Genomic DNA, 24,050 nt, shown 5'->3' with positions numbered 1-24,050 from the left:
TGAACCTTCAGAGCAGGAATTCACTACATGCCCTCCAAGTCCTCCTGCCAAAAAACAGCAAGTTTTGCTTCAAGTACCTTATCTCCACAAAACATTCTGGAAACTGATTTTTTAAATAAAAAGGAAACTAAGGGATTCATGAAGGACAGCTTCACCAGAGATCACCATCCAGCTCCTGTCTCAGCAGCTCATCTAAACCCATTTTTAAATCCTTTTGTACTGGCATTTTCTGATTCAGAATTGTGCCCTTGTAATATTCCCCTGTTCTGTGAGCAAGAAGCAGTGATGTTTAGGTTTTAGGAAGCCACTATCATCAATATAATAAAGAATACCACCTGCTCAGAATCTTATCTGCCCATTTGTTACACTGTTGTGCTGCAGCTCTAAGGGAGAACCGTGTCTTCCACCCCACAACCCTTTTTTGTTTTTCTCTTACATAATAATTGTCGTCATGTTTTTAATTAAGTTAAATACGATGTTGCACTGAGCAGCTTCCTGAATTTTGTGCTCTATCCCATCAATTGACTGAAATCAGAGCACTGTCTCTGCTGGTACCACGTGCACTGAGTGCAAGTCACTGATATTTGCATGAACCAATTTATCTCTTAAAAATATTTCGTCTTGACTGAAGAATAAATTGCCTTTACCCTAATGCGCTAGGTAATGAATTGCATTTGAAATGTGTTTATTTTTAGCAAACAAATGCTAATGGCAGCTTGCTGTTAAAAATAGACAGTACAGTTGGCACAGAAATATGGGCTGGGGAATCGTTCTTCCCTGATCAGTGGAAATGCCCTCTGTGTAAGTCACCTGGGGAGAAAACATGATGTTCCTAAGTAATTTAGTCCCTTCAACTGGAGATGTGGTGAACAGCAAGACACTGCTGTCACCTGAGCCCTGCTTTATGAATTGCCCCTGTAGCCCAGCATCCTCACGGGGCTGTTGTCCCTCCTGTGGGGGCAAAGGGTGTAAGATGGAGACGGGGCATTTTTCTTTTCCTCTCTCCCTGTTGGACGTCAGTGGGTGCAATGTGGGTTTTTATGTGCCTCTAGCTCTGCCTGGCTGCAGGGAGTGGGGGCATTTTGGTGAGGGGAGCACTGCAGGACCCCCAGCATTACCAGCTCCCACTCCTCTCTCAGCAGCTGCTCCCCAGGCCAAGGGACTTTATCTTGGACAGGTTTTCCTAATGTCTGTGAAATTTCCCTGGCTGCACTCTAAGTCCATTACTTGTCACATTCCTGTGATTTATTCCCTTCATTTTCACAGCAGCTTTTTTTCATAGTTAAGAGTGTTATGTCCAGTAAGTCTCCTTTCCTCTAGATTACACAAATCAATTGCCCGTGTTTTCTCTTACATTAAGAATTCCAAGGCTTCTGACACTCTTGTTGTTCCACTCTTGTATTTACCAGGTAGGTTCACTTCTCCCTTACAGTCTGGTGCCAAAAAGCCAACCATGCAGCTGAGGCCTTGCTGAGCAGCCTGGTAGACTCACTTTGTGCATCTTGCAGATAAATTTTTCTGCTTCTCCAAAATGGTAGGGCATTTGTCAATTTTTCACAACAGAAGGGCCTTGTGGGATCATGTGGTCATTTGGTCCCTAACTTTTAGGTACAACTCCCTCTTCTGCCATGCATGTATTGCTATTAAATTGTGTTCTGTTTTTTAGACCGTTTCTCTAACTCATGATAAATGTTGAATACTGTTTCTGTCCGACAACACACTTGGACCCCCTCCTGAATTACTGTGACCTACAAATGGAGGAGGACATCCTCTATTCCATTGGAGATCCTCTATTCCACTATCCAAGTGGTTAGTGAAAGTATTTTAATAACATCAGACCTGAGAGAGATCCCCATGAAACTCTAATAAATGCAGTCCTTCAGCTGGACAGTGAGCCACTAATCACCACTCTAACAGTATGTTTTTCCAACAAGTTTTGCATTTATTTTCATAGCAGCTTATCTAAATAATGTTTCCTAAATGCTATGAGGATGCTTTTCAGATTTTTCAGATTCATGGTTCAAGTCCTTTTGTAGTCTGGCTTATAGAAGTGGAAAACAGATAACCTTCCAAGCACACAGGTGCTACATCAGCAAGCGTTCATCAAATGCTTGTTCTATACTTTCAATAGACTTTTTGTCATCCACCCCCAATGGGGCTGCTGTGATACAAGGGCTGGTCTTCTCATCTCACTTTAATTCCTGAGTGAAGAATTAAAGTGCCAGTTGTGGTAATTTGGTTACCAGAGAGATACTCTCAAGGTCTGGCTGCACCATCCAAATCCTCCAAGTGTGGCAAATGGTGCCTGGGAACAACCCAGCTGCTCCTGCTGTCAGCATTGGCCATGTCAGCACTCCCCTCCCTTGGAAAAGGGGCAGTATTTTTGTTTACAAGTGTTGGCCTATGATTCTCAGCACTCCTAAGGTTGGATCTGCCCTGGGAATAATTGCATGGTGAGTCATGGAAGAGCTTGTCCATCCCTCCAAAGCTGCACAAAGGCTATGTCCTTCTGCTTCCAGTAAAACAGCCTAAAGCACATCAGCTCCTCTGCACTGTTCATTCCATCTGGAGCAGGGACAGTCTGGCACTTGTGGGCTACTGAGTTTTCCAGGCATGGGAGTTATGGAGAGCAGGGGTCTTCCCCTCAACAGCAGCAGAGACCATGTCAGACTCCAGCACGTCCTGCTCTCAGAGCTGAATGTCTGCCAGCCTCCAACACGTCCTTGCACTGGCACTCCTCTGGCACCAGATACTTTTGCACTGAAAGCTCACTGTTAGAAAGGGGTCTCACCGCATTAGAAACGGCTCCTTTGAGGAGGAATGATGTTAACTTTTCTGTGGGAAGTTTTCAGTCACAGACAGGGAAGTGTTTAAGAAGTGAAGACACACTTCTGCTCTCACAGGCTTGAGTCAGGAGGCTGGCAGTTCCCACCATTTCACTGATGAAGTAAAAAACTTGTACAAGACACAACCCCTACTCAAGAGATTACTAATATGATTTTGAACATTGTTTTCCAGATTTTGCTTGAAAGGTAGGTTCAAGTAGGGCAGCGTCCCTTTCTTCCTGCCAAAAGATCTTACATAGAGATCTCTAGCCAAAAAAATGCTGCCTTCATTTGACAGAAAGGACCCAGTAGGACCAGACAAGAAAACCCAGACTGAGCTGCTGCTAGTTGAAAATTACATAAAAATACTAAAAATTATAAGCTTAACTGGGAAAATGGCAAAATCCTGAAAAAAATCTAGTAATTATTATTTATTTCATACATGATCAAGAGAAGGTTCTTCTCTTGGGGAAAAAAATCCCAATGGGAAGTCCTTGATTGATCCTTGGTGCTTCTCATTATAATATGATCTTAGCAGCTGGTTTGGTTCTACTGAATCAAAAAAGACCCAGAAAGGTCCAAAAGGGTTTCCATCAGATGTAGATTTTAACAGAAAACATGGCTGGGAGTCTAGATAAAAAACACTAGTTAAAGAAAAGTAGAACTGATTCCTTATTTATAGGCTTTTGCATTTCCTGGGACCCAACCCATTGCTTCCTAATTCTAGACTACAACCTAAACTGGAATGATAACAATTAAAAGTCAGGAATCCAAAGTAAGGAAGATTTACCCATGGTGACGTGTTTCATTAGCAGGTAACGTGAAGAATCAATATTTTATGACCTGTCACATATTTGAGTCATCTGTCATGTTTTATCCTTAGATGTTCAAGTTGTTTGACAGCTCTAACGTAGAAGGAAGTAAAACAGAAAAGAAGTTTTTTGCTGGTGTCACACTGTCAGACAAATTTAACAGGTAGTAGTCTACAACAAGCAATTAAAACACATTGGTCTCTTATTACAGAACAAAATCTACTCTGTGGGGCCTGAGGGAAATGCATCTCATAAAATCTTCTATTTTTATGTAAGAAGCCAGAACAAACTATACTTTCCCCACATGAAAAAAAAATCAAAAAGAAGCAGAAATGCTGCTACTTCACAGTGCACAGATGAATACTGATTTGGGGACCTTACATAACAGGGAAGCAGAAAGATCCACCTGCAAAACCTCAGTTTGTTTCCTGCTGAGGTCCAGCTACTGGTCCCAGAGTCAGTGCAATCACAGACCTATAGGGGAACATACCCAAATGGAAGATACACTCTATCTGTTGTCCAGATAAAGAGATTAGTTCATATGAAGACAAGGAAGGGATGAAGATGAAATGCCTGTGGAAGTACCTACAGGTTTAGAAGTGTCACAACTGCTCATGCTTTCTCTTTTCCAAGTTCCAATTCTGAGTCACGTGTTGTACTTGAATCTCAGCTTAAAAAACAAACAAACAAACAAAGATGCTAACAAAACCAAACAAAAAACCAACCTTCTGTTCCTCAAAATTGCAAAGAAAACCACTAGCTCTCAGGAAATAAGAAAGAAATCAGGCTTTTCAGAACTCATGTTCATATGTCTTCCTGGTTTTTGAAGGTTTATGGTTCATTAAGTCTTTCTGGAAAACGAGGACTTTATTTCATGAGCAGCACTAACAGGATGGGTCTTCCTTCTCTTCCAGTGTGAAACAAAAAAAGGAGACATTTTCATTTTTGTTTGTGTCTGTAGGTAGTTAGTCTAAAAGTAGCCAAGATCTTGTTCATCAGAGCATTTTCTTTCATTTTCCACATATAGCTCCTTTCATGTGTTAAAAAAAAGAAGCATCTGAGAAAATTTCAGTGTCAACAAATCGGTATTTTGCACTGAAAATTCCTTCAATATAAAGTTCCTATGGGCAACAGCAGAAAAGTCCAAAAATATGAAGAAATCTGAATTGTAGCTTTTTTTCCTGTCTCCAAGCAAGCGATAATATGAGACTTTGCTAGCAAAGGGCTTTGAATATCACCACAGAGAAGGAAGAGGATGGACACGTGGTGATGTAAGGGCTGTGGGAATGACCACCAAGCCCATCTCCAGGGTTCAGTGACCCATCACTTTGGGAACACCATGAAACAAGCACATTTACCTAACTACAACCACTGCTGATGCTTTCCACAGTGCTGCCCAAGTGGAGTGAGCCACCATACACAGCAGATGCTCAGTCCATGGTGCTCAGAAGTGTGTCCCAGAGACAGCCCAAGGTGGGCACTAGGCCACTTGTCCCTGGTCTGTACAACAGAGGCTCAACTGCCTTATCATGCCCATTGGGAAAAAAGGAGGATTTTCTTTTTCCTTGAGTTTCTGCTTATTTTTAAATGTGCCAAGACTGGCACAGCAGCTTGGCTCGCCCTGCCTGCAGGGACTTTGCCACCAGCAATGCCCGGCCCCATGGTCTCTGAAACCCAGGCAGCCTCTGCTCTCCCCAGGGCTGGGCGATCCGAGAGGATGTGACCGCTGGAAAAGGACACCAAATTAAGAGATGTTTCAGTGTCTGAGGCGATGAAATATTTAATCCCTGCTCTCTCTGGGATATGCATCATCACAGATTTACTTATCTGCTGCTCAGTGACAGCAGCGGCTGACAGGGACGATGACAGCTGACACACATTAACCCAGCTGCGCAGCACAAGCTATCACTCCAGAGCAGAAATCCATCGTTATTATTTAAGCACCGAGGAGGTGTCTCAGTGCCAGATACCAAACACAGGCAGCACCTGCACTGGAAAGTCGACACTGCCAGGGTCTCTTGGAGGAGAGGGGGCATCGGCAGGACCCTCAGCCCTGGCAGCCCCAGCAGGGCCAGCGGCAGTGGCACTGGTCCCTGAGCAGCCCAGCACCAAGGGTACACACAGGGTCTCCTATGCCCCCACTGCTGACCTGGCCATACCCTGATGGACCAAAATGAAAGGGAAGGATGGACAGATATTACTTGTTTAGGGTGTGGGTGGGTGGAAGCTTTTATTGGAGCTTTTCTAGAGCTACACAGCAGGATAGGGCATTAACCCCCCCCTTCACTAAGGCTGTAGGTGGAGAAAAAGGCTCCCCAGGGAGTGTTGCCGCAAATGCAGCTGTGGGGACGCAACTGGAACAGACTTGTTTCCTTTGTCTAAGCTGCCTCCCTTTTTACAGATGAGCTTCATTTCTGAGCAAATCTATATCAGTATCTTCTTTATCTAATAGGTTGTTCTGAATTATTGCTGTCTCTGAGAAACTGGTGACTGACATTTGAGGAATCCTCGTGAAACTGGTGTTTGATTTGAGATGGTGGACTGGAGATTTCCCCCCTTTCTGTTAGTGTTTTGTACGGGGTTGGTTGATGCTCGAGACTGCCCTGCTGTCTCTTCCTGTTACAGTGGCATTCTTACATTGAAAGGTGCATTTTACCAAGATTTGTCTTACGGTCATTGGTGGGAATAGCCAAACAATGGGAAAATTGTCCATGTGTTTGTGTGAATCAGGTGCAGGACAGGAGGGGGAAAGAAGCCATCAGGAATTCTAAGCCCTGGAGTCGATCTTATATTGTGTGGGGTGTGATCCTTCCAGAGGAGGAATTAAGGTGAACTATCTACAGCACCACATGGATACCTGCCTAAGACTATAGGGCTTGCTGGATATACTGGGATGTTATCTTCCTGTTCTGGCCCAGAGGACATTGTACTACACCTGTCATTCAGGGCTTCTGCAAACCAGTTTGCCTTTCTGCATGCTTTTCAGCTGGCAATTTCCTAACACAGCCCTCCCCTTCCTTCTCTGAGATGGCTTTTTTTTTCTCTCTGCACTGCTAATTGCAGTTTGCCTTCTGTGCTCAAAGCTCTTCAGGGAAGGAATCTCTTTCTTTTACAAGAGTGCCCTTCACACCTCTAGAGCAACTCAAGAAAATGTTTAAGGGACTAATATAAATTAATAGCAATAATAAATCCTTATATATTGTCCAAAGCCTGCATAAATTTGGTTTGGAGCAAGAAAGGGAAGATGGCAGAAAAGCCTTCAAGACTGTGAGCACTCAACACTGTCCTTGCTGCGTATCAGGCAGGTTTTCATGGCAGATGGTACTCACGAAAAAGCTCACCCTCTCCCTCTCCCTAGACCCTGGCTGTGCCAACTCCCAAATCCAGACTCTCCTCTAGCTGAGTATCATCTAACCCCACAGAGATATTTTCAGTAGTTTAACATGTAATTTCATACCGTTGGAAACAATTGTAGGCCTAATGCACAGTTCTAAATACTTCCTATTTGCCTAGAGAGTATCTAGCCTGTTAATTAACATTCCTGTGCTCGGTAAGCTAATCATTAAGCTGCAGTTTTGAAATCTCAGACCAAAGCTGCTCCAGATCGTTATCTTCCTGTTGCCCATAAACGTGTAAATTGGCACCTGTATCTTTCTCAAAGGTAGAAATGGGATCAATATTTGCAGCTCATTAGCAGGTTTTGGTTGAGAACCAACATTACAGCAGCCAACCAGTCAGAGAGGAGTGTCTCAGGAGGAAGGAAATACAGCCTTGCCTTGGTGAGCCCCTGCCCCAGAGGTGCTCTGGACAAAGTCCTGCAGCTGCAGGACCCTTCCCCTCCATGGTGAGCCCCAACAGCCCCACTCCCAGTCCCAGCCCAATTCATTCATCAAATTTTCTCCTCCCATCAGCACAAGTACATACAAAGAGAAAGTTTGGAAAACTTTTGGAAATCCTTGGATGTGCCTTTGCACAGCATGGATTTGTGCCATGTTCCCAGGTCACAGAGCTTTGGCACTGGCCAAAGAACAGGGAAATTCATTTCACACCAAAAAAAGGAGAGAGTTTAAATGTTTTTATTATTCTGCAGCATTTAAGGTCTGTCAGCATTGATATTTTTCTTATGTTTTCTGTGACATTTAAACTTCTTGCAATGCTTTAGTTATTATGTTATAATAAAAAAATCAGCATCTTTTTTCAGGAAATTTCATTCACAGAGATGTCATATTAACATATTGGAATGGCCAGAGAACTGTCACAGCCCTCTTTGTTTCTGTTAGGAGGAAAGACTCACTATATGAATTGGGAAATCATCTGGAGAAATCCTGTCTGTTGAAAAAAGAGCAGAGCTCCGTTTCTGTCACATCACTAAAATAAGCCCCATCGTAGCAGCTTCCTTATGCAGAGATCCTGGCTGGCACCTTCAAGAATCTGCTTCAGTATCTTGGCTTTCTCCCAGCACCGAACTCCCACTCTCTCCCTGCTCACAGAAAAGCAGGCTCAAGCCGGCGTGGAGCCTGAGCACGCACCGAAGTGGCTCTTGCAGGCTGGGGCTCACTCACAGCCCCGCAGCCCATGCTGGCCCTGGGCTCTGCCTCCGGCCTGCCCTGACAGCCCAGCCCAGGCAAGGAGAGCTTTGTAACAATGGCAGCAAGGTTTGTTTCCCCAAACCAAAAACGTGCCAACATCAACATCTAACATTGTCTATCACAGGAAAACTCTTGGAAGATATACTGCTACTAAAGCTAGATATAAAATGTTATTAACAAAATAAAAAAGCATAGGATTGTACAATGCCGACCCAAACTTTTTCTGGCCAATATGCCCAGAACCTTGTAAAGGTACCTCACTGACATGGCTGGATCCTCAGAGGAGCTCCCAGAAAACAAGTACATCAAAGTTTGTAACAGTTTTTAAATACAGACAATGCAGACCTTTCTGAGCAGTCTGATCACGCAGCTTGAAGGCTGGAGAAACAAACAAAAATACCTAAAGATCCTCTGGGTTCCAGGGGAGAAACTGAAAAACAGCTACAGCAAATGGGCAGAATATAAAGAAGGTGAAACATTTTCTCATTTAACAGTTAAAGAACAGGAAGAGTTTAGGAATCACTGTTCAGAGACTCCTGTTTAGTGACAGCAATTTATTTGACCATCTGGGCAAAGAAAGACTGCAGCAAACCACATGGAGGAAATAAAAATAGATGAACAAGTGACTGATTTTGCTTGACTCGAGCCTACAACTCTGCAGAGCAGGAAGCTACTTCATGTGAAAGACATTATTGATGAAGGCATTTCAGCCTCTTGCCAGTCCTTCCAACAACATACTAGATCTCCCATGCCAGCAAACCTGTCTTGAGACGTGACTCCCATCCCAAACTTGACAGAAACACCACCAAGTACAAAAGACAAATTGATGAGCCTTCTGGAATGGGACCACCAGAGGAAGGAGCATTTCTGTGATGTTCCACAGTAAAAGAAAACTCTTTAGGAGAAAGAATAGGAGGCTTTTTGCTGTGTTTGTTCATTATGATAAAAATCTTCCTTTTCTTGACAGAAGCAAATATTGAAATGGAGGAAAAGGCAGCCCACTGTTCAGCAGTATCTGATCACGGCATCTCAGTGTGCCGGTTCTCACCTTGGGCAGACACACAGCCTCTGCCGTGTCCAGGGCACACTTGCTGTGTGTGACAGTAGCAGAGGGATGGTGATGCCTGCCCAGGAGGCACAGCCATGAGCACCAACCTGCCCAGATGAGGAACCCAAAAGCTGTTGGTAGCGAGGCATGGCTAGCAGAGCCATCACCCAAGGGAGCCCTGTTTCCACCAGCCCAGACTGGTGCCAGCAGATGACAGCGATGACAGCAACAACTTGATCCATCCTTGGATAACTCTCTCTTCCCTCTGCCTGTCACTCTCCTCCTGTCTTTCTCACCAATAAATACACATATGTTGTATTCTTAGAGCTGCATTCAAACCAGAGGAAAGCCACCCGAGCCAGGGACTAGGAAGGGTGGCAGGGAAGCTTGAAGCCTGCCCATATTCAGAGTTTTAGAGCCTGTCACTGCCACCTGGCTATATTTAGGAGTAGCTGAAGGAGGGTCTTTCAGAGATAAGAAAACTGCCAAGCTCTAAAGAGGTGCCTTCTTTAAGCTGCTGTAACCCCATTTCAGAAGATTTGCATTCAAAATTCACCTGCTCCTCCAGGCACGATCTCAGTGACAAGAGAGCTAAGCTGACTGCTATATGTAGCTTGGCTCATGCCTTCCCATCAGGCTGGCCCACTCCTTGCATCCCTGCCTAGTCAATCCTTAAGCTGTTTAGCTGATCTTACTGAGCCTTCCTGAGCTGTAGTTGGAATCTCAGACCCAGCTCCTGCAAAGCCCTTTGCTCCCTGGGAAAGCAGTCCTGGAACACAGTGGCACACTCCAAAAGGACTAAAAATACCCATCCTCAAGCTGTGCTCAGACAAGGTCTCTGATGGCTTGTTACAAACAACTAATCCAAAGCTGCCTAATATTTTGATATTTCAGGCTGGAGATCTTCCATGCATGGGCAACAGCTTCTCTCTTCTCGTGTCAATGAATGCAGTTAATCACTTTGTGCTGGTTAATTATAACTCCAGGATTCACACACCTCACTTTGTGTATCTCAGATTTAGGCCTCCTGTCTCATCCAGGTCTCAGTCCCACAGGAGCCAACATCACTCATCCATCCTGGGAGCCATCCTAATAAATGAGTCTCCCCAGGAGGGCCCTGAACCTCTCCAAGGACTTCCTAGACCCTCACATCTGATATCTGACTGTAAGAGAGCTGATGTTATGTGAGATGCATCTCCAGGCCTAACCTCCATCTTCTCTCTCTCCTCCCAAAAAATCTTCTCACCTTTCTCAAAGCTTCCATCTGGAAGAAAACAGGAACATGAAGTTGTTGCAGTGGGGATACTGCAACATGCATATATCAAACCAGGCGTCCTGTGGAAAGGAAATATATATGGACAGATTCTTGCTAGCTGTTTCAGAGATGTTTATTTCTCCAGCCGCATGGCCGGGGCTCTGCCCAGGAACTGTTTCAGTCACGGGACCAAGGGTCCTTCTGCCCGCGCAGGGAACACAAACCAACCAATGGGAACGAGGCTGAGCAGGGACAGGGAAACCCCGTGTCTGTGCCCTCAGGGCCCCTCTCCCAGGGCTACATGGCAGGGGAGAGGAGACCCCAACATGAAGTCAAGACCACAAATGGTTAGTCTGCCCTAACCCACTCTGGGCTCCAGACTTAATTTCCAAATACATGTCTCCTTTCATATCTTGGCACAAGGTGGTCAGACTTCATTGCTGAATGCCTTTTTTTTGATCAATTTTTCTTGACAACCACTTTTAGTCCTGGAGACTTTTGCTTATTGTTGTAATAGCTTCAAAAAACTTCTGTTTGGAGAAAACAATGCTGAAAATAATGTATCCCTGCCATGTCACTCTTTATTGTGAGGGTGGTGAGGCCCTGGAACAGGTTGCCCAGAGATGCCTTGTCCCTGGAAGTGTTCAAGGCCAGGTTGGGTGGGGCTTTGAGCAGTCTGGTCAAGTGGAAGGTGCCCCTGCCCATGGCAAGTGGGTTGGAATGAGATGACCTTTCAGGTCCCTTCCAACCCAAACCATTCGATGATTTCATTATTCTCCCCCCACAGCACACTGCCTGCAACCAACCAGCCTCTGAACTGACAGCCATTTCATCCTGCCATGTTTCAGTCATTACATACAACAGAAAAAGGGGGGAAAATCCAATGTAAAATTAAATTGGATTTTAAAACTACAGGAATTGGCCAGAGTCTTTGAGGGAGGGCAGGACAGTCACTGAGTGCATTAAGTGTTCAAGGAGTGTAGCTTTAGGTCTGATGGTGTGCTGGGTTTTTTCTTGTGAATGACAGCATGTAAGTTGACAGCAAAGTTCTGTCCAGCTGTGTGTTGTACACCGATGCTGGAAACCTGACCAAATTTATTTGACTGGATCCTTCAACATTTTTCTGTTTCTTCTCTGAAAACTATGTCTAATAAAACAGCGTTCTGCCTGTTCAGCCCATCATCACCCCTGTGGCCCTGAAACCATCTGTCATGGATGGAAGCAGCTGCACTTGTATGAGAGCAGCAACAATATACAAGAGAGAAGCAACAGTATACTTTATTGATATAAAACAGTGATTTAACAAAGTTCAATGGTAAATGCAACAATGGTTTAACAAGATTCAATGGCAAGATTGTTTATTTACTACATAGAGGACAAGGTCAGACAAAACTGCCAGAGAGACCCTGTCATTGAGGCATGAGGTTCAGAAAGAAACCCCTTGCATTCTAAATCCCTTCTCAAAGAGAAGTGTAGGTGTGGCTGAATCCAGTCGTAGTCCCAGACTTGTTCAGTGGTTTATGTCTGAAAGATTATATTTGCACAATCAATCTTTTATATCACTTAGCTAAGATTTCGAAGTTTAGCATGCTATTAACCACTTACCAAGGTTCTGTTGCAGTGAGGAATCTCTGAACTTCGAGGAGTAACCTGGAGAGGTCACCCGCCTGAAGGGGACATCCTGGCATGCCACCCACCATTCCAGACAGCCCTTGGCTACCCTGCTGCCCCCCACCCCCAAAGTACAGAGAAAGCTGGGTGCAGCCATCAGAGCCCCACTGGTAGTTAGGGCTGAAGCAGCAGAGGGGAGCACCCAGACACAGCATCCTCTTGCATGCTAGAAATGTGCTTGTGCAGCCATGAACTGAGCCTTCTAACAACAAAACCACCTGAACCACATGTTTAGAAAATTCCTGAATGCTCCTGAAACCATTTCCTACAGTCCTAGAAACACTTCCCACAAGCCAAGCCCAGGAGTTCAGCTGCTGTCACTAACAGGGTGAGCAAGATACCACCCAGCATATTGAATAAGTGCCACTGTTCCACTCAGCTCTGATTTCACAGGGCTTGCATACTGAGTTCGTAAAAACCTTGTCAGTTTTTATGTGATTCAATTCTATTTTATTGCAAGGAAGTGCTGCAGCAGAAGAGCAAGCTCACACACCTTCTGCTCAGATGAGCTTCTCCTCTAATGCCATATGGACAAAACCATCACACAATTTCAATCCCAAAATTTTGTAAAAGTTTTAGTAACTCCTCAAGGTTTATTGTGCATTCTCTTTAACCCGTGCCCTCTCAGGTAGTCTTTGATAGCTGTGAGTGATGGCAGAGAAGGCAGTTGCCAGATCCTGCCTGCTGGTTTGCCAAGAGGAGGAGGAGGAAATGCCTTGGGCAGCTCTGGTGTGGACAGGTCATCTATCACATTTTGTTGAGAAGATGCTGAAGAGTGAAACACTGAAAGAGAGCTGCTAGCAAAACAGTTGGGGAATTTCTGTCCATTCTTCTTTCCATCTCCAAAGGGTAGCCTTGTACCCTCCTCACTGTGTCTCAACTGCAGTGCAGGAGTAGGCAGCAGAGCACTTACTCTCCTCCTGGCCATACAGCTGTTTCCAGGATGATCTGTGGACAGCTTCTCCAAAACACGTGCTAGAGTTTCAGCTTGGATTATCAGGATTCTTGGAGAGGACCTGAGTTGGTGCCTGGCTGTTTACTGAGAGCACAGTTTACCCGGGGTCACTCTCCAGGTGATGGATAAGCACCCCACCATGAGGCCAGGGCAAAGGATGCTCAGGTGGGATGCTCAAGAGGGAAAAGGTACCCACAGCAGGCAGGGAAATGGGAATGCACGTAAAACCTCTCTATTATCACATGAAGAACAAAATAATTCTCTCAGGCCACTCAAATTGGATGTTTTATGTGTTTTAAAGAGACTCTTATTATCAAGGAAATAAGAGATGGTGGGTCATCGGCTGCTCTGTGCATCTGAGCGTCTATCTGCCTTTCATGCCTTTTAATTAGACACATCGGGATATTGTCCAGGCCATGAATACATATTGCTGTTTGAATTTTGGGCTACAGTGGCTACAAGTGGAGTTTTAACACATGTGGCATTCCACTACCCCTGATGTAAGCAACAAAACCATCTATCTTGTGGTTATGAGGAGTTGACCCAGATCAATGAGTCCAAAAAGGGCAACAGAGCTGGTGAAGGGCCCAGAGCACAAGTCCTATGAGGAGCAGCTGAGGGAGCTGGGGGTGTTTAGCCTGGGGAAAAGGGGGATCAGGGGAGACCTTATCATGCTCTATAACTCCAAGAAAGGAGATTGTAGCCAGGTGCGGGTTGGTCTCATCTCCCAAGTAACAAGTGACAGGATGAGAGGAAATGGTCTTGAGTTGCACCAGGGGAGGTTTAGGTTAGATATTAGGAAAAACTTCTTCACCAAAGGAGTTGTCAGGCACTGGAACACACTGCCCAGGGAAGTCTTGGATTCACTGTCCCTGGAGGTGTTCAAAAGGTGTGTGGGTGTGGCACGTGGGGTTATGGTTTGGCAGTGAACATGGTAGTGCTACACTAACATTAACGGTTGGAATTGATGATCTTAGGGGTCTTTTCCAACCTTAATGATTCTGTGGTTCTATAAGCAGAAAGGTGAGAATTCCAAGCACCTCATTAAAACTGAACATGTCCAATTTTTTTTGGCCTACGGCCCAGGCAGCAGTGTTATCCAAGGTGCCTCAGCATGTTTATTTTCAATTGCAGGGCTTCATCATCAATGTTTCTCTCATCCTTCATCTCCCTCCATACACTAAACACAGTGCCAGCATTCAGCAGATGATGTTGCTGTTTAGGCTGGAAGAATTCTGTGGAGGTACTGGGAGGAGATCTCTGGTGCTTCATTAATCCATGGCCTTCTGCCAGCTGATGTGGTTTCGTAACGGTACCAATTTTGGTGTGACCATGAATGCCAGTTGCTCTTTAGCACAGCAGTTGTGTGTGTTTGGAGTCAGCAATAAAAGGTTAACACTTGGAAAGGTGTTATTTTCTAGATGCCAGTCAAATACATGGCAAAGAAGATCATTTAAATATGTCTGGTGGCAATTAGGGGTGTAAAGTCTTAAGGTTGTCTGAGATAATATATACCCAGATCTAGAAGGTCTGCCTTTCTCTCTATATTTACTATTCATTTTGCTGACTTTACAGTAACAGCATGGAAGGAACCATCTGAAATTCAGTATGTCTTTTATACCTTGTCTGGAAGCAACCTGGAAATCTCCCTGTGATTCATCTTTACCACAAACAAACCTCAGTGTCCTCTTTCTGAAATGCACATGAACACTAAAATGCTGTAAATCCCTCCAGGCTGACTGTACCCCAGCTCTGCAGTCAACAGAAGTGATTGCCCTAATTGAATGTGTCAATTATGAGTAATAACTCTGTTGTGGTGAGGTCAGCCTAACAGAAAGCCTTTAAAGACTTTAAATAGGGAACTTAACAGCAGAGCTCCTGGGTGGTTGGGTAATACAGCTTCCATGAAGACTGCTTTCATTAATTGATTTCTAGGCAACAGCACTGTAAGTAGCTCTAAGAAAACAAACTTCAAGGAGTCAAAAGCCTATAGTGTGATACAAAACAGACTGAAGGATGTTGCACATGAATGACTTACTTATGTCTTGTAACTAGGCACCTCTGGCATTTATTAAATTTCACTTTCATGTGTATAACACCTGTGTGGAAAATTTGTCCAAAAAATTAATAAAGGTCTTAGTATGTTACTGCTGAAACACCGAGTGCTGCTGGGAATCCAATAAGCAGTGTTAGGCATTTGAATAACACAGGTACATGAAATTGTGATTAAAAATAATTGAAAGAAAAGGCTCATTCAGTTCTATTAAGCTTTGATTGTTCCTAGGAGCATCAGGACGCATGCTCCTCACCATGCAACATTATCTTTCTCCAGATTTCAGTTTCACCAAATATAGATTGTTCAAGAGGCTCACAAACCCCCTTATCTCACTTCACAAATAAACAGATTAGTCTCAGGCATGTTTTCATTCTCTTTATTTAGTAGTGTTGTTTACCTATATTACTAATTACCATATTAATAACATTAGTAACCACATTTTAAAAATACACCAAAATTCCAGACTCAGACCATTTTTAATAGATGTTATTTATCACAAGTATGTCCATTTCTCATCCATACTTTATCCTTCATTTTTGTTCTAAAGGGTGAAAGAAGGCTCATGGAGGTATCAATGGATACCTTTTGCAATTGGAAAGTACCAATCCATTACATACTCACATCACAAAAATGTTTCTACCACAAGATTATATTTCATATTAATTTTTTAACACAAGCAAAACTGACCCATTTTTCTTTTTCAGTGCCCTCCCTACTCCACCTTATGCTTCTTGCATACTTATTTGCTACTTTCTAGTCTCGGCAACATCAATTAAAAGTGTCTTGTAAAATAAATCTGGACTGTAGATACATGCTGAGCAAGTCAGAAATTTTCCTCCAAAATAAACTTTGCTTGAAAAATGTCAGTTTATTGTAAGTTGATGGGGAAGCAGGCATCCAAGGTCCATGGCAGAAGGGTTTGCCACCACCAGGCTCACTTGTTCATGTACCACCATCCCAAGCTCTGGGGTCTGGGTATCCTGCCCTGGGGCACCAAACTCTCTGGGTCTGTGGGTGAATTAGCTGCAGGCCAAGGTGACCACAAGAGTCAAGGGGTGTAGGAAATTTGAGGGAATGGGAAAAGGTGACTGCTCTATGTATTATGGGGGGAGGAAATGAAATATTTCAGTCTCCTTACAGTAACATTTTTAAGCGTTTCTAGTTCTGAAATTCTTTGTTTCCTTTCATTTCACAATGAAATTCATTCTTTTTCTTTTGTTGCCACAAAAATAGTGATTTCCCCCTAGTTCTGCATTCCAGCAGTCTCCTGCAGAGGCCCCTGTGTTATGACAAAGGAAGTGGGGTTGTGATGACAGTGGCTGTCCTCTCCCCCAGGCTGTGGCCTTGTAGGACCCCCTGAGCAGTGACCCTTTCCCAGGAGGCAGTGAGGAGGCTGCCTGATAAACAACTTCATGGTTTGGTCTCAGGGGTCTGGGAGAGTTTAGCTAATGGTGAATTGGCAGAGTCCATTTGGTGCAAGAACCTTCTGTTCACTGCCAAATGCTGGGGCACCCAGGTTTTTACCTTTGCAAATAGATTTCCTCACTGAGCCCCTGTTCCAGTGGCTGCCCCCTGCAGCACCAGCTCGGGGGCTGTCACCTCCAGCGAGGAGGGGGAGCCTTTGTCACCCTGCTCCCAGTGCCAGCGCAACCCCTGTCCCCTCGCCCCGTATGCAAATCTGCTTAAGTACATGGAAACTGGGCAGTGAGAATTAGTTTTCAAGGGAGAGTTTGATTTGAAAACACCTCCACACCTCTGTCCTCATTTGAAATTTAACACAAGGTATTATTTTATCATGTTTGCAAATGTGGATTGTGTCCTCAGGGGAGGGAAAGAAGTCATTGATACGGAACAGAAATGTCAGGATTTTAACACAATTAATGGTATCCATCTAGTAAATGACATTCATGCCCCATACGCATTGTATCTTCGTTTCCATATTGCTCAAACTTTAAATGAAATAATATCATTATTTTGACTTCCTTTGTCAATTAGCTGATGAACAATTATTTTTGAGAATTTCAGATTACAAATCCTATCTGCAGATTAAATTTTTCACTTTTTGTGATAAATGGAGTTGCGTATAATGAAGTGCATTAGAATATTGGTCAGAGGCTTGAGCTTGAGCTAAGCACAGCGTGAACATCTTTATGTTTGCTGGCAGTAAACCAGCTTCTCTCTTTTCTCTGTTTTGCACAGTCCTACTAAGCCAATCCTCACTAGAATGAGCACAAAACAAATGAATAACAGCTTTTGTACATCAACATTAAAATGGGAAGAAGCTTGGGAAAGGGCCTTCAACAGAGAAGAATGCTGACAAGTGCAAAAATGCCTGATGGATAAGCACCACCTTCTAAACATAGATCAGCCAGACATGGAAGTGATTTCAGAAGAGAAATGCAATCATGGATTACACACCAGCTCATTAGAAACTGTTGCGGAATACAGCATCCAGAAGACATGCATGAAAAGTCACATTTGGGGAATAAATTAAAAGGGGTGTAGTTGTTGCTAGATAAACATATGTAATATATATGCGTTGAAGAGGTTTGTAAATGTCATTTTTTTATTCGGACGGAAAGCAAAAAGCTTTAAAACCTTTCACAGTAGAGAGGCAGTTAGCTTCAGACTATTCCTATCCCAGTAGCCGAGAAGCTGTTAGGACATCTCTCTTAAATTAGCATTTATAGACTCTGAATGTTTCCATTACCTAGTGAAAAAAGCATAACTTTTACTGCTACATTGCTGCACTTCATTTTCTTCACTGTATAATAAGTTGACTAAAACTGTAAAGCTTCTCAATTTTTACTGCATATGTGTTCCAATTAATATGTCTGTAACAAATTTAAGACTCAAAAATTATTTCTGACCTATATTCTAGTTCTATGAAGCATATATACTATAAGGTATGTCTGACTGAATATCATAACGCTATAATTTCCCAAGATGCATAGAATTGTTTGTATTTGAAGTGACAAAATAAAAGCCTTTGATTTCTTTTTTAATAGGAGAAAGTAATTTACCCCTTAAATGTAACACACAGCTGCTCACTTCAAGGGCATTCCTTTTCCCTGTTCTTCCATGCAACTGCTGAGTGACACTCTCTGGCCCATGCCAATCAGATAAAATGAGACCTTCTGGCCTTAAGTTTAAGCTCAATACAACTCAGTAAACCCTTGAGTTTAAACTCAATACAAAAAATAAGAGACTAGTAGGCAAATACATATTGCAAATAGCCATGTGAAGGCTGGATGCAAATAGCCCTGGGGTGCTGGTGGGAAAGTGATTCCCTCCTCAGGTCCCAAAGGGCACTCTCAGTTCCAGAAGCCACTGAGAAGTAAAAGAGGAGTAGGCACAGAGTATGAAGAAAGAGCTCTTAGTGAAAGGCCTGGATACCAAGCACCAGGCACAGAGCAACAGAGGGAGGCAGGGACCCCCTCTCTGCTCCTCTCTAACACTCCCACCGAGGCACACGTCTGTCCTGGCTCAGGAGTGGCCATCAGCACGTTGCTCCCTACATGCCTCTAGGTTCTCCTGTGTATCACAGATGAATCCAGCCCAAAATGAGCACTGCGATGCTGGTTTCTTCAGGGCTTTTTAAGCCTGTTGCTTTGTTCTTTGGCTTTCAGGGGAAATGGCTGAAATAATAATCAATTGCTAGTGTTGATCCCAAATAATGCAAAATGCTGAAGACATGAGGTAAACATGAGTTAAAACTGCTTTTTAACTATTGACTCTACAACACAAATTATTTCAGAATTTAGTGCATGAATCTCAAAAAATTTATTTTACTTTTGAATGAAAAATTATCTTTAAGCAAACTGCCAATAAACAAATACAGGGAATTAGACAACCTTTCTATCTAACTACCACTGTGGCACTGCTTGTCTTAGAGACTGAATACTGATGTGGATGTCAGCCAAGTAAATTGATTTGTGAATCTGGGCAGCATTTAAAAAAAAAAATAAACAACACATTTTTTTAATCCAAAACTGCTCTTGTACCTGTATGTAGGAAATTCTCCTGACTTCTAACAGACCAGCACTAGCTGGTCAAAAACCCCACCCAAATCAGTCAACCACCATAAACATTTACCCAGTACCTGCTATTGACCCGAAAGGGGTGGAAGGTAAAAATCAAGTAGTTCACACATGAAGCAGCATAAACTCATTTAAGGGCCCACTTCAGGCAGGTTTTTAAATCTGTGGTTAGTCCAACCAGTGTCAGCTGGAAAATGCACATCCTCAGGGGCCAGATGCAGTCAGGAGTCCCTGTTAAGTGGTGTCTCAGTGAAGCCCATCCTCATTCTCTGCTTTTTGTTGGCTCACAACCACACTTGCGCCTCAAAGCCTGTGAAAGGGTTTGTTACCTGGATGTGCTCTCGTATCACCATCTTCATTTGCTCCTTGAATTTACCTCTATCCCACATTATTGCAGTCATGGCACTTTTGCTGTGACAGAAATCACCAAAACAGGGTTTCTCTGTATTATTTTGTTTAGCATCATGGTGATGGTGTAATGTAAAAGCCCTTTCTAAACACAGAAACAAAAAGTTTCATCACAAGACATCACAACCCTGTCAGGGCAGCTCAGTGAATATGAACCATTTGTACACAGTCAGAAGGAGAGATGTACCAGGATGTATATCATTAAATGTTGACTCTGTAAGAATAGTATGTTTTATCTTTTTAAATGTTACCACTTTCCCATCCCACTCCATTGTAACTTGTCAATTCTAATTTCTTTTTAAGTCAACAAACTGTAAAGAAAACTGTTGAAATACCTGATTTTCTGTAAAAAGTAATAACAACAATAATTTTTGTTACTTCAAAGTATGCTTGGTATTAAAGTACCTAATAAAGATCAACAATGACTTTTGTAGCATACTAAAATAAAGTGTGCTAGTGCTTTTCTCCAGCTCATCTGTGGTAAGGGCTGCTGTTGTTGGGATTACAGCCCTCCTAAACACAAGCCTGGACACCTCCTTCACGTCTGTACCTACAGAGATCCCTCAGGTGTGTAAAGGCCAAGTAAAATCTGATCTCTTAACGAGGGCAGGGATTTGTATGCATGGGTCAAATTCCTAGTATAAGAACCTTGTTGGTAAATATCTCTCCACCCTCTGGTACCTGGCTACATATCTATAAATGGGCAAAAATATAAAGTTTCTGATTACTCTATTTGGTATAAAATTTGGTTTACAGTAAGAGAAAGAAGAGTGTAAATTATTTATAAGTTAATTATGGTTAAATAGAGAACTTCCAGGTTTCTAGGATGCTGGAGTCCTGTTCCTTTTTAAAAGCAATGCATTTCAGTTAATTCTAAATAGATTGGAAATCCCCAACAAATGATTTCAATGACACAGTAAAGCTCAGAAGCTGATCGCCCGCTAATTTCACTACATGAAGGTATACCAGAGCCATCAGGGGCTGCCACATCATTGCAGAGTTTGCACCAACAGGAGGTAAGTACTTCTTCGTCAAAGAGATGCTGGGTTTGCCTCCATGCTGCTGATGCAGCAGTATCTGGAGATGATCTAGAAATTATTGTGACTGGGGTCTAATTATGCCCAAACTCCCAGGCTCTGACACATTTCGATTGGCGTAACTGATCAGCTTCCCTCACACCATCCATCTTTCCCTGTTCTAGGGAGGAAAATGTAATGCTGGCCCCAGCAGCTTTCTGTCTGTTTTCACTCTGCTAGTCTGATGTCCTTCAAACGTTTAAAAGTTTTAGTAGTTTCAGCTGATTCTCTGAGGATTTGAAATGGAATAAGATCTAGATAGTTTAAAATAAATAAAAACTCACCCCAGATTTGTCCTGACTAGTTCACACATTGAAAAGCCAGCCATATGCTAAATCGGTTCTGAGGTAGTGCCAGAAAGCAACACTATTTTCCCCACGTGCTAAAGTCAAGAGGTTTATACATTTCTCCTTCCCAAGAAGCTGCACTTCCCAAGTGCAGAAGGGAATGGCTTTGCCTGTTGTTGGAGTAGCTGGCAGTACCTGCACGCATTAGCCATGCTTGCAGCCATTCCTCCTTAGCCTGTGATCCTCATTGGCTTACATTAATAATTTGAGAAGAGACTTTCACAGAAGGCCCGGAATTCTGCAGAAGGTAGAATACGTAGTTAAAAAATCCATCCTCTTCCCTTTAGATCAAGTAACGTTTGTGTCATGGTGCTGAAAACACAAAGCCAAGGCTCGCAGTGATCAGATACTGCCGTGATGCTTTCTATTACCCATCTGTCTCTCTTAAATTTTTGCTTAGTGTTACTTTATGCTGCCTTCTGAAATGTCTTTTGCATTTTAAAAAGTAAAGTGATATATCCTTCCTTTCTTCCAGATAGTCTCATAACCCCATGGGGAGCAGTTACACAGCTTTTCCACTTCACAAAGTCATGAGAGAAGTATTGCCTCTGCAAGAGACAGATCTCCAGGGAAAAAGTGTAAGCAGACACATCATGCTCATCAACTCCCAAGAGGAGATGTGGCCTCTAATTGCCTACAAGACACTACAAAGCTCTTCTCCTTTTGAAAAAGCTCTAAAAGTTGCTGCAGAGCACTTCCTGAGATCACCAGTGAGAGACCAGCCTCCAAGTTTGAACATCAGCTCAGTCACCTGGGAAAACAGCCTGGGAGTGAAGATGCTCCAAAATGTTTGGAGCTCAGGCTGAATTTACCTCCACAAACCAGTTTTAAATAAGGATAACAATATGGATTATGACTCCATAGTGCAAATTATGACTCCAAGTGCAAATTAGCTTTATAGTAGCCTAATATAGCTGTTAGGATTATTAATAAGCAAAATTATATATTAATAATTTCTTAGGGGAAAATATTAAATAAAGATTGTCAAAATCCTATATGCTAGAAGTCTCTTTGATATGATTACCACATATTTTAAAAAGCATTTCCACAGTTTAACACCAGAAGATGCTCTAGATCATCAGCTACATTACCAGTTACACAGACTCAGGATTTCCCTGTCAGATCTCGGCACAGGAAGGTAGGAGTTTTGCTCTGCCATAGCAAAAACCAGGCACTTCACTTTGACAGCTCTCAAGCATGGCTTTCTCAAAAGGTACCAGGCAAGAGTCTGGGATGTCAGCACAAATGTCAGGCTTACAGGTATGCAATTAGCACCTTGATTCTCCTTTATCTAACTTTAAGCCAACACAATGCAAAACTAGTAATAAGCTAGGTGGCAGATGTTCAGTATGAAAAAGAAAATTAGGTCTCTACTTGCTTTGATGTTTTTTCCATTAAAAAAAATGAAATTAGTTGAAGTGTCACTGGAATATTCTGAGGGTCTACTACGTGCCTGCTGTATTTGTATTGTATTTGTATTTGTATTTGTATCTCAAATGGCAATTGAAAGTAATGTAAAGTATTATGGTCCTCAGGCCATGAGCTGAGATGGTTGGTGAGGGAGTTTTCTAGAAGAGCTTTTAGGTGATAAGCTACTATACATGTCATCAAGAAAGGAGCTGGTTTATTCAATATAGCTGAATTCATGTATACTTGAGAAGGATAAGGAATAAAATAATTCAGAAATTCTGAAAGAACTTCAGGCTTAATACATGCTATCACTGTTTGGGGGAAGGGGGTAATTTTTATTTTATGTGCTTTAATATAATATGAAAAATCCTCATTTACAGGTTTTAATTTATTTTGCTTTAAGTAATGTGAAAATTCTTCACTCACAAGATACCTTGGGGATGCCGGAAGCAGTGGAGGGGCTTTCCTGGAGCAGCCCCAGGAACGATGGCTATTGTCCTTATCTGTGCTGCCATCTAATGGCTCACCAGCCTCTGCGGGCGTCGTTCTCGGGAGTTACTTAAAGGCAGCTTTGCATTTGCATTCCTAGAGATCAAGGTAACAAAACCAGTGCACGCGTTACCTCCTGTATATGCACAGTGTCACCAATGTTTCTGCCTCCCAGAAACAGGGCAAAATCCAAGAGATGAAACCATCACCGTATTAACTTGCACTGCATAAAGTTTGAGACAAAGTTTGAGAACTTCAGTGGTTTTATTTGAATTTCTGAGACTGAAGAGAATAAGCTTTATTTTTATAAATGCAGATGAGAACTTTGCTTAACATTTTAAAAGCATTTTCCAGACCTATGGAGCCCAACACTTCCTAGGGAAAGGCTTCTGCATTTCCCAGATAGGACAGACACTAATTTCTATTTACCCTCTCAAAGAACCATAGAATCATAGAATGGTTTGGGTTCAAAGCGACCTTAAAGATCACCCAGTTCCAACCCCCTGCCATGGGCAGGGACACCTTCCACCAGACCAGGCTGCTCAAAGTCCATCCAGTCTGGCCTTGAACACTTCCAGGGATGGGGCATCCACAGCTTCTCTGGGCAACCTGTTCCAGTGTCTCACCACCCTCACAGTAAAGAATTTCTTCCTAATACCTAATCTAACCTACTCTCTTCCAGTTTCAAACCATTATCCCTTGTCCTGTCACTAGGACCCTGCACTTGGCCTTGTTGAAACTCAGGAGGCTGCCATGGGCCCACTTCTGGAGCTTGTCCATGTCCTTCCCCGTGACATCCCATCCCTCAGATATGCCAAGTGTACCACTCAGCTTGGTGTTGTCTGCAGATCCACTCTCAGCTCCAGCATAAGCCGGGCAAGCTGCAAGTTATCAAAGCTCCAAGCGGTGTTTGGGAGCACAGAATGGAGGGATAGAACAGCAGAAGTAGGAGGCATCAGAACAAATGGAAAAGTTAGGTAGTTTAAGTCAAACCTCTGTACCAGGAGATAACCATAACTGGACAGCATTCCTCCAAATTGCTCTTGTTGAAAAAGCAGAGGTTAATGAG

The 24,050-nt window shown here is 43.1% G+C and overlaps 1 protein-coding gene across 3 annotated transcripts in view; it reads left to right on the top strand.

The window, feature by feature from the left end:
• Nucleotides 1-20,092, top strand: part of LHFPL3 (LHFPL tetraspan subfamily member 3) — a 244,267-nt gene extending 224,175 nt beyond the window's left edge. For all 3 annotated transcript variants that reach the window (XM_048302420.1, XM_048302419.1, XM_048302418.1), the window contains one exon: nucleotides 17,411-20,092. Coding sequence is in view for 1 of the 3 variants with exons in the window: in XM_048302418.1 (XP_048158375.1) it covers nucleotides 17,411-17,439 (29 nt within the window). In the remaining 2 variants the exon portion in view is untranslated. The remainder of the gene's footprint in view (nucleotides 1-17,410) is intronic.
• The last annotated feature ends 3,958 nt before the right edge of the window (nucleotides 20,093-24,050 follow it).

The sequence above is a fragment of the Corvus hawaiiensis genome, chromosome 4 (assembly GCF_020740725.1).
Source record: "Corvus hawaiiensis isolate bCorHaw1 chromosome 4, bCorHaw1.pri.cur, whole genome shotgun sequence".
Lineage (NCBI taxonomy): Eukaryota > Metazoa > Chordata > Aves > Passeriformes > Corvidae > Corvus > Corvus hawaiiensis.
The sequence above is the reverse complement of the archived record's forward strand: the minus strand, read 5'-3'. Positions and strand labels throughout refer to the sequence as shown.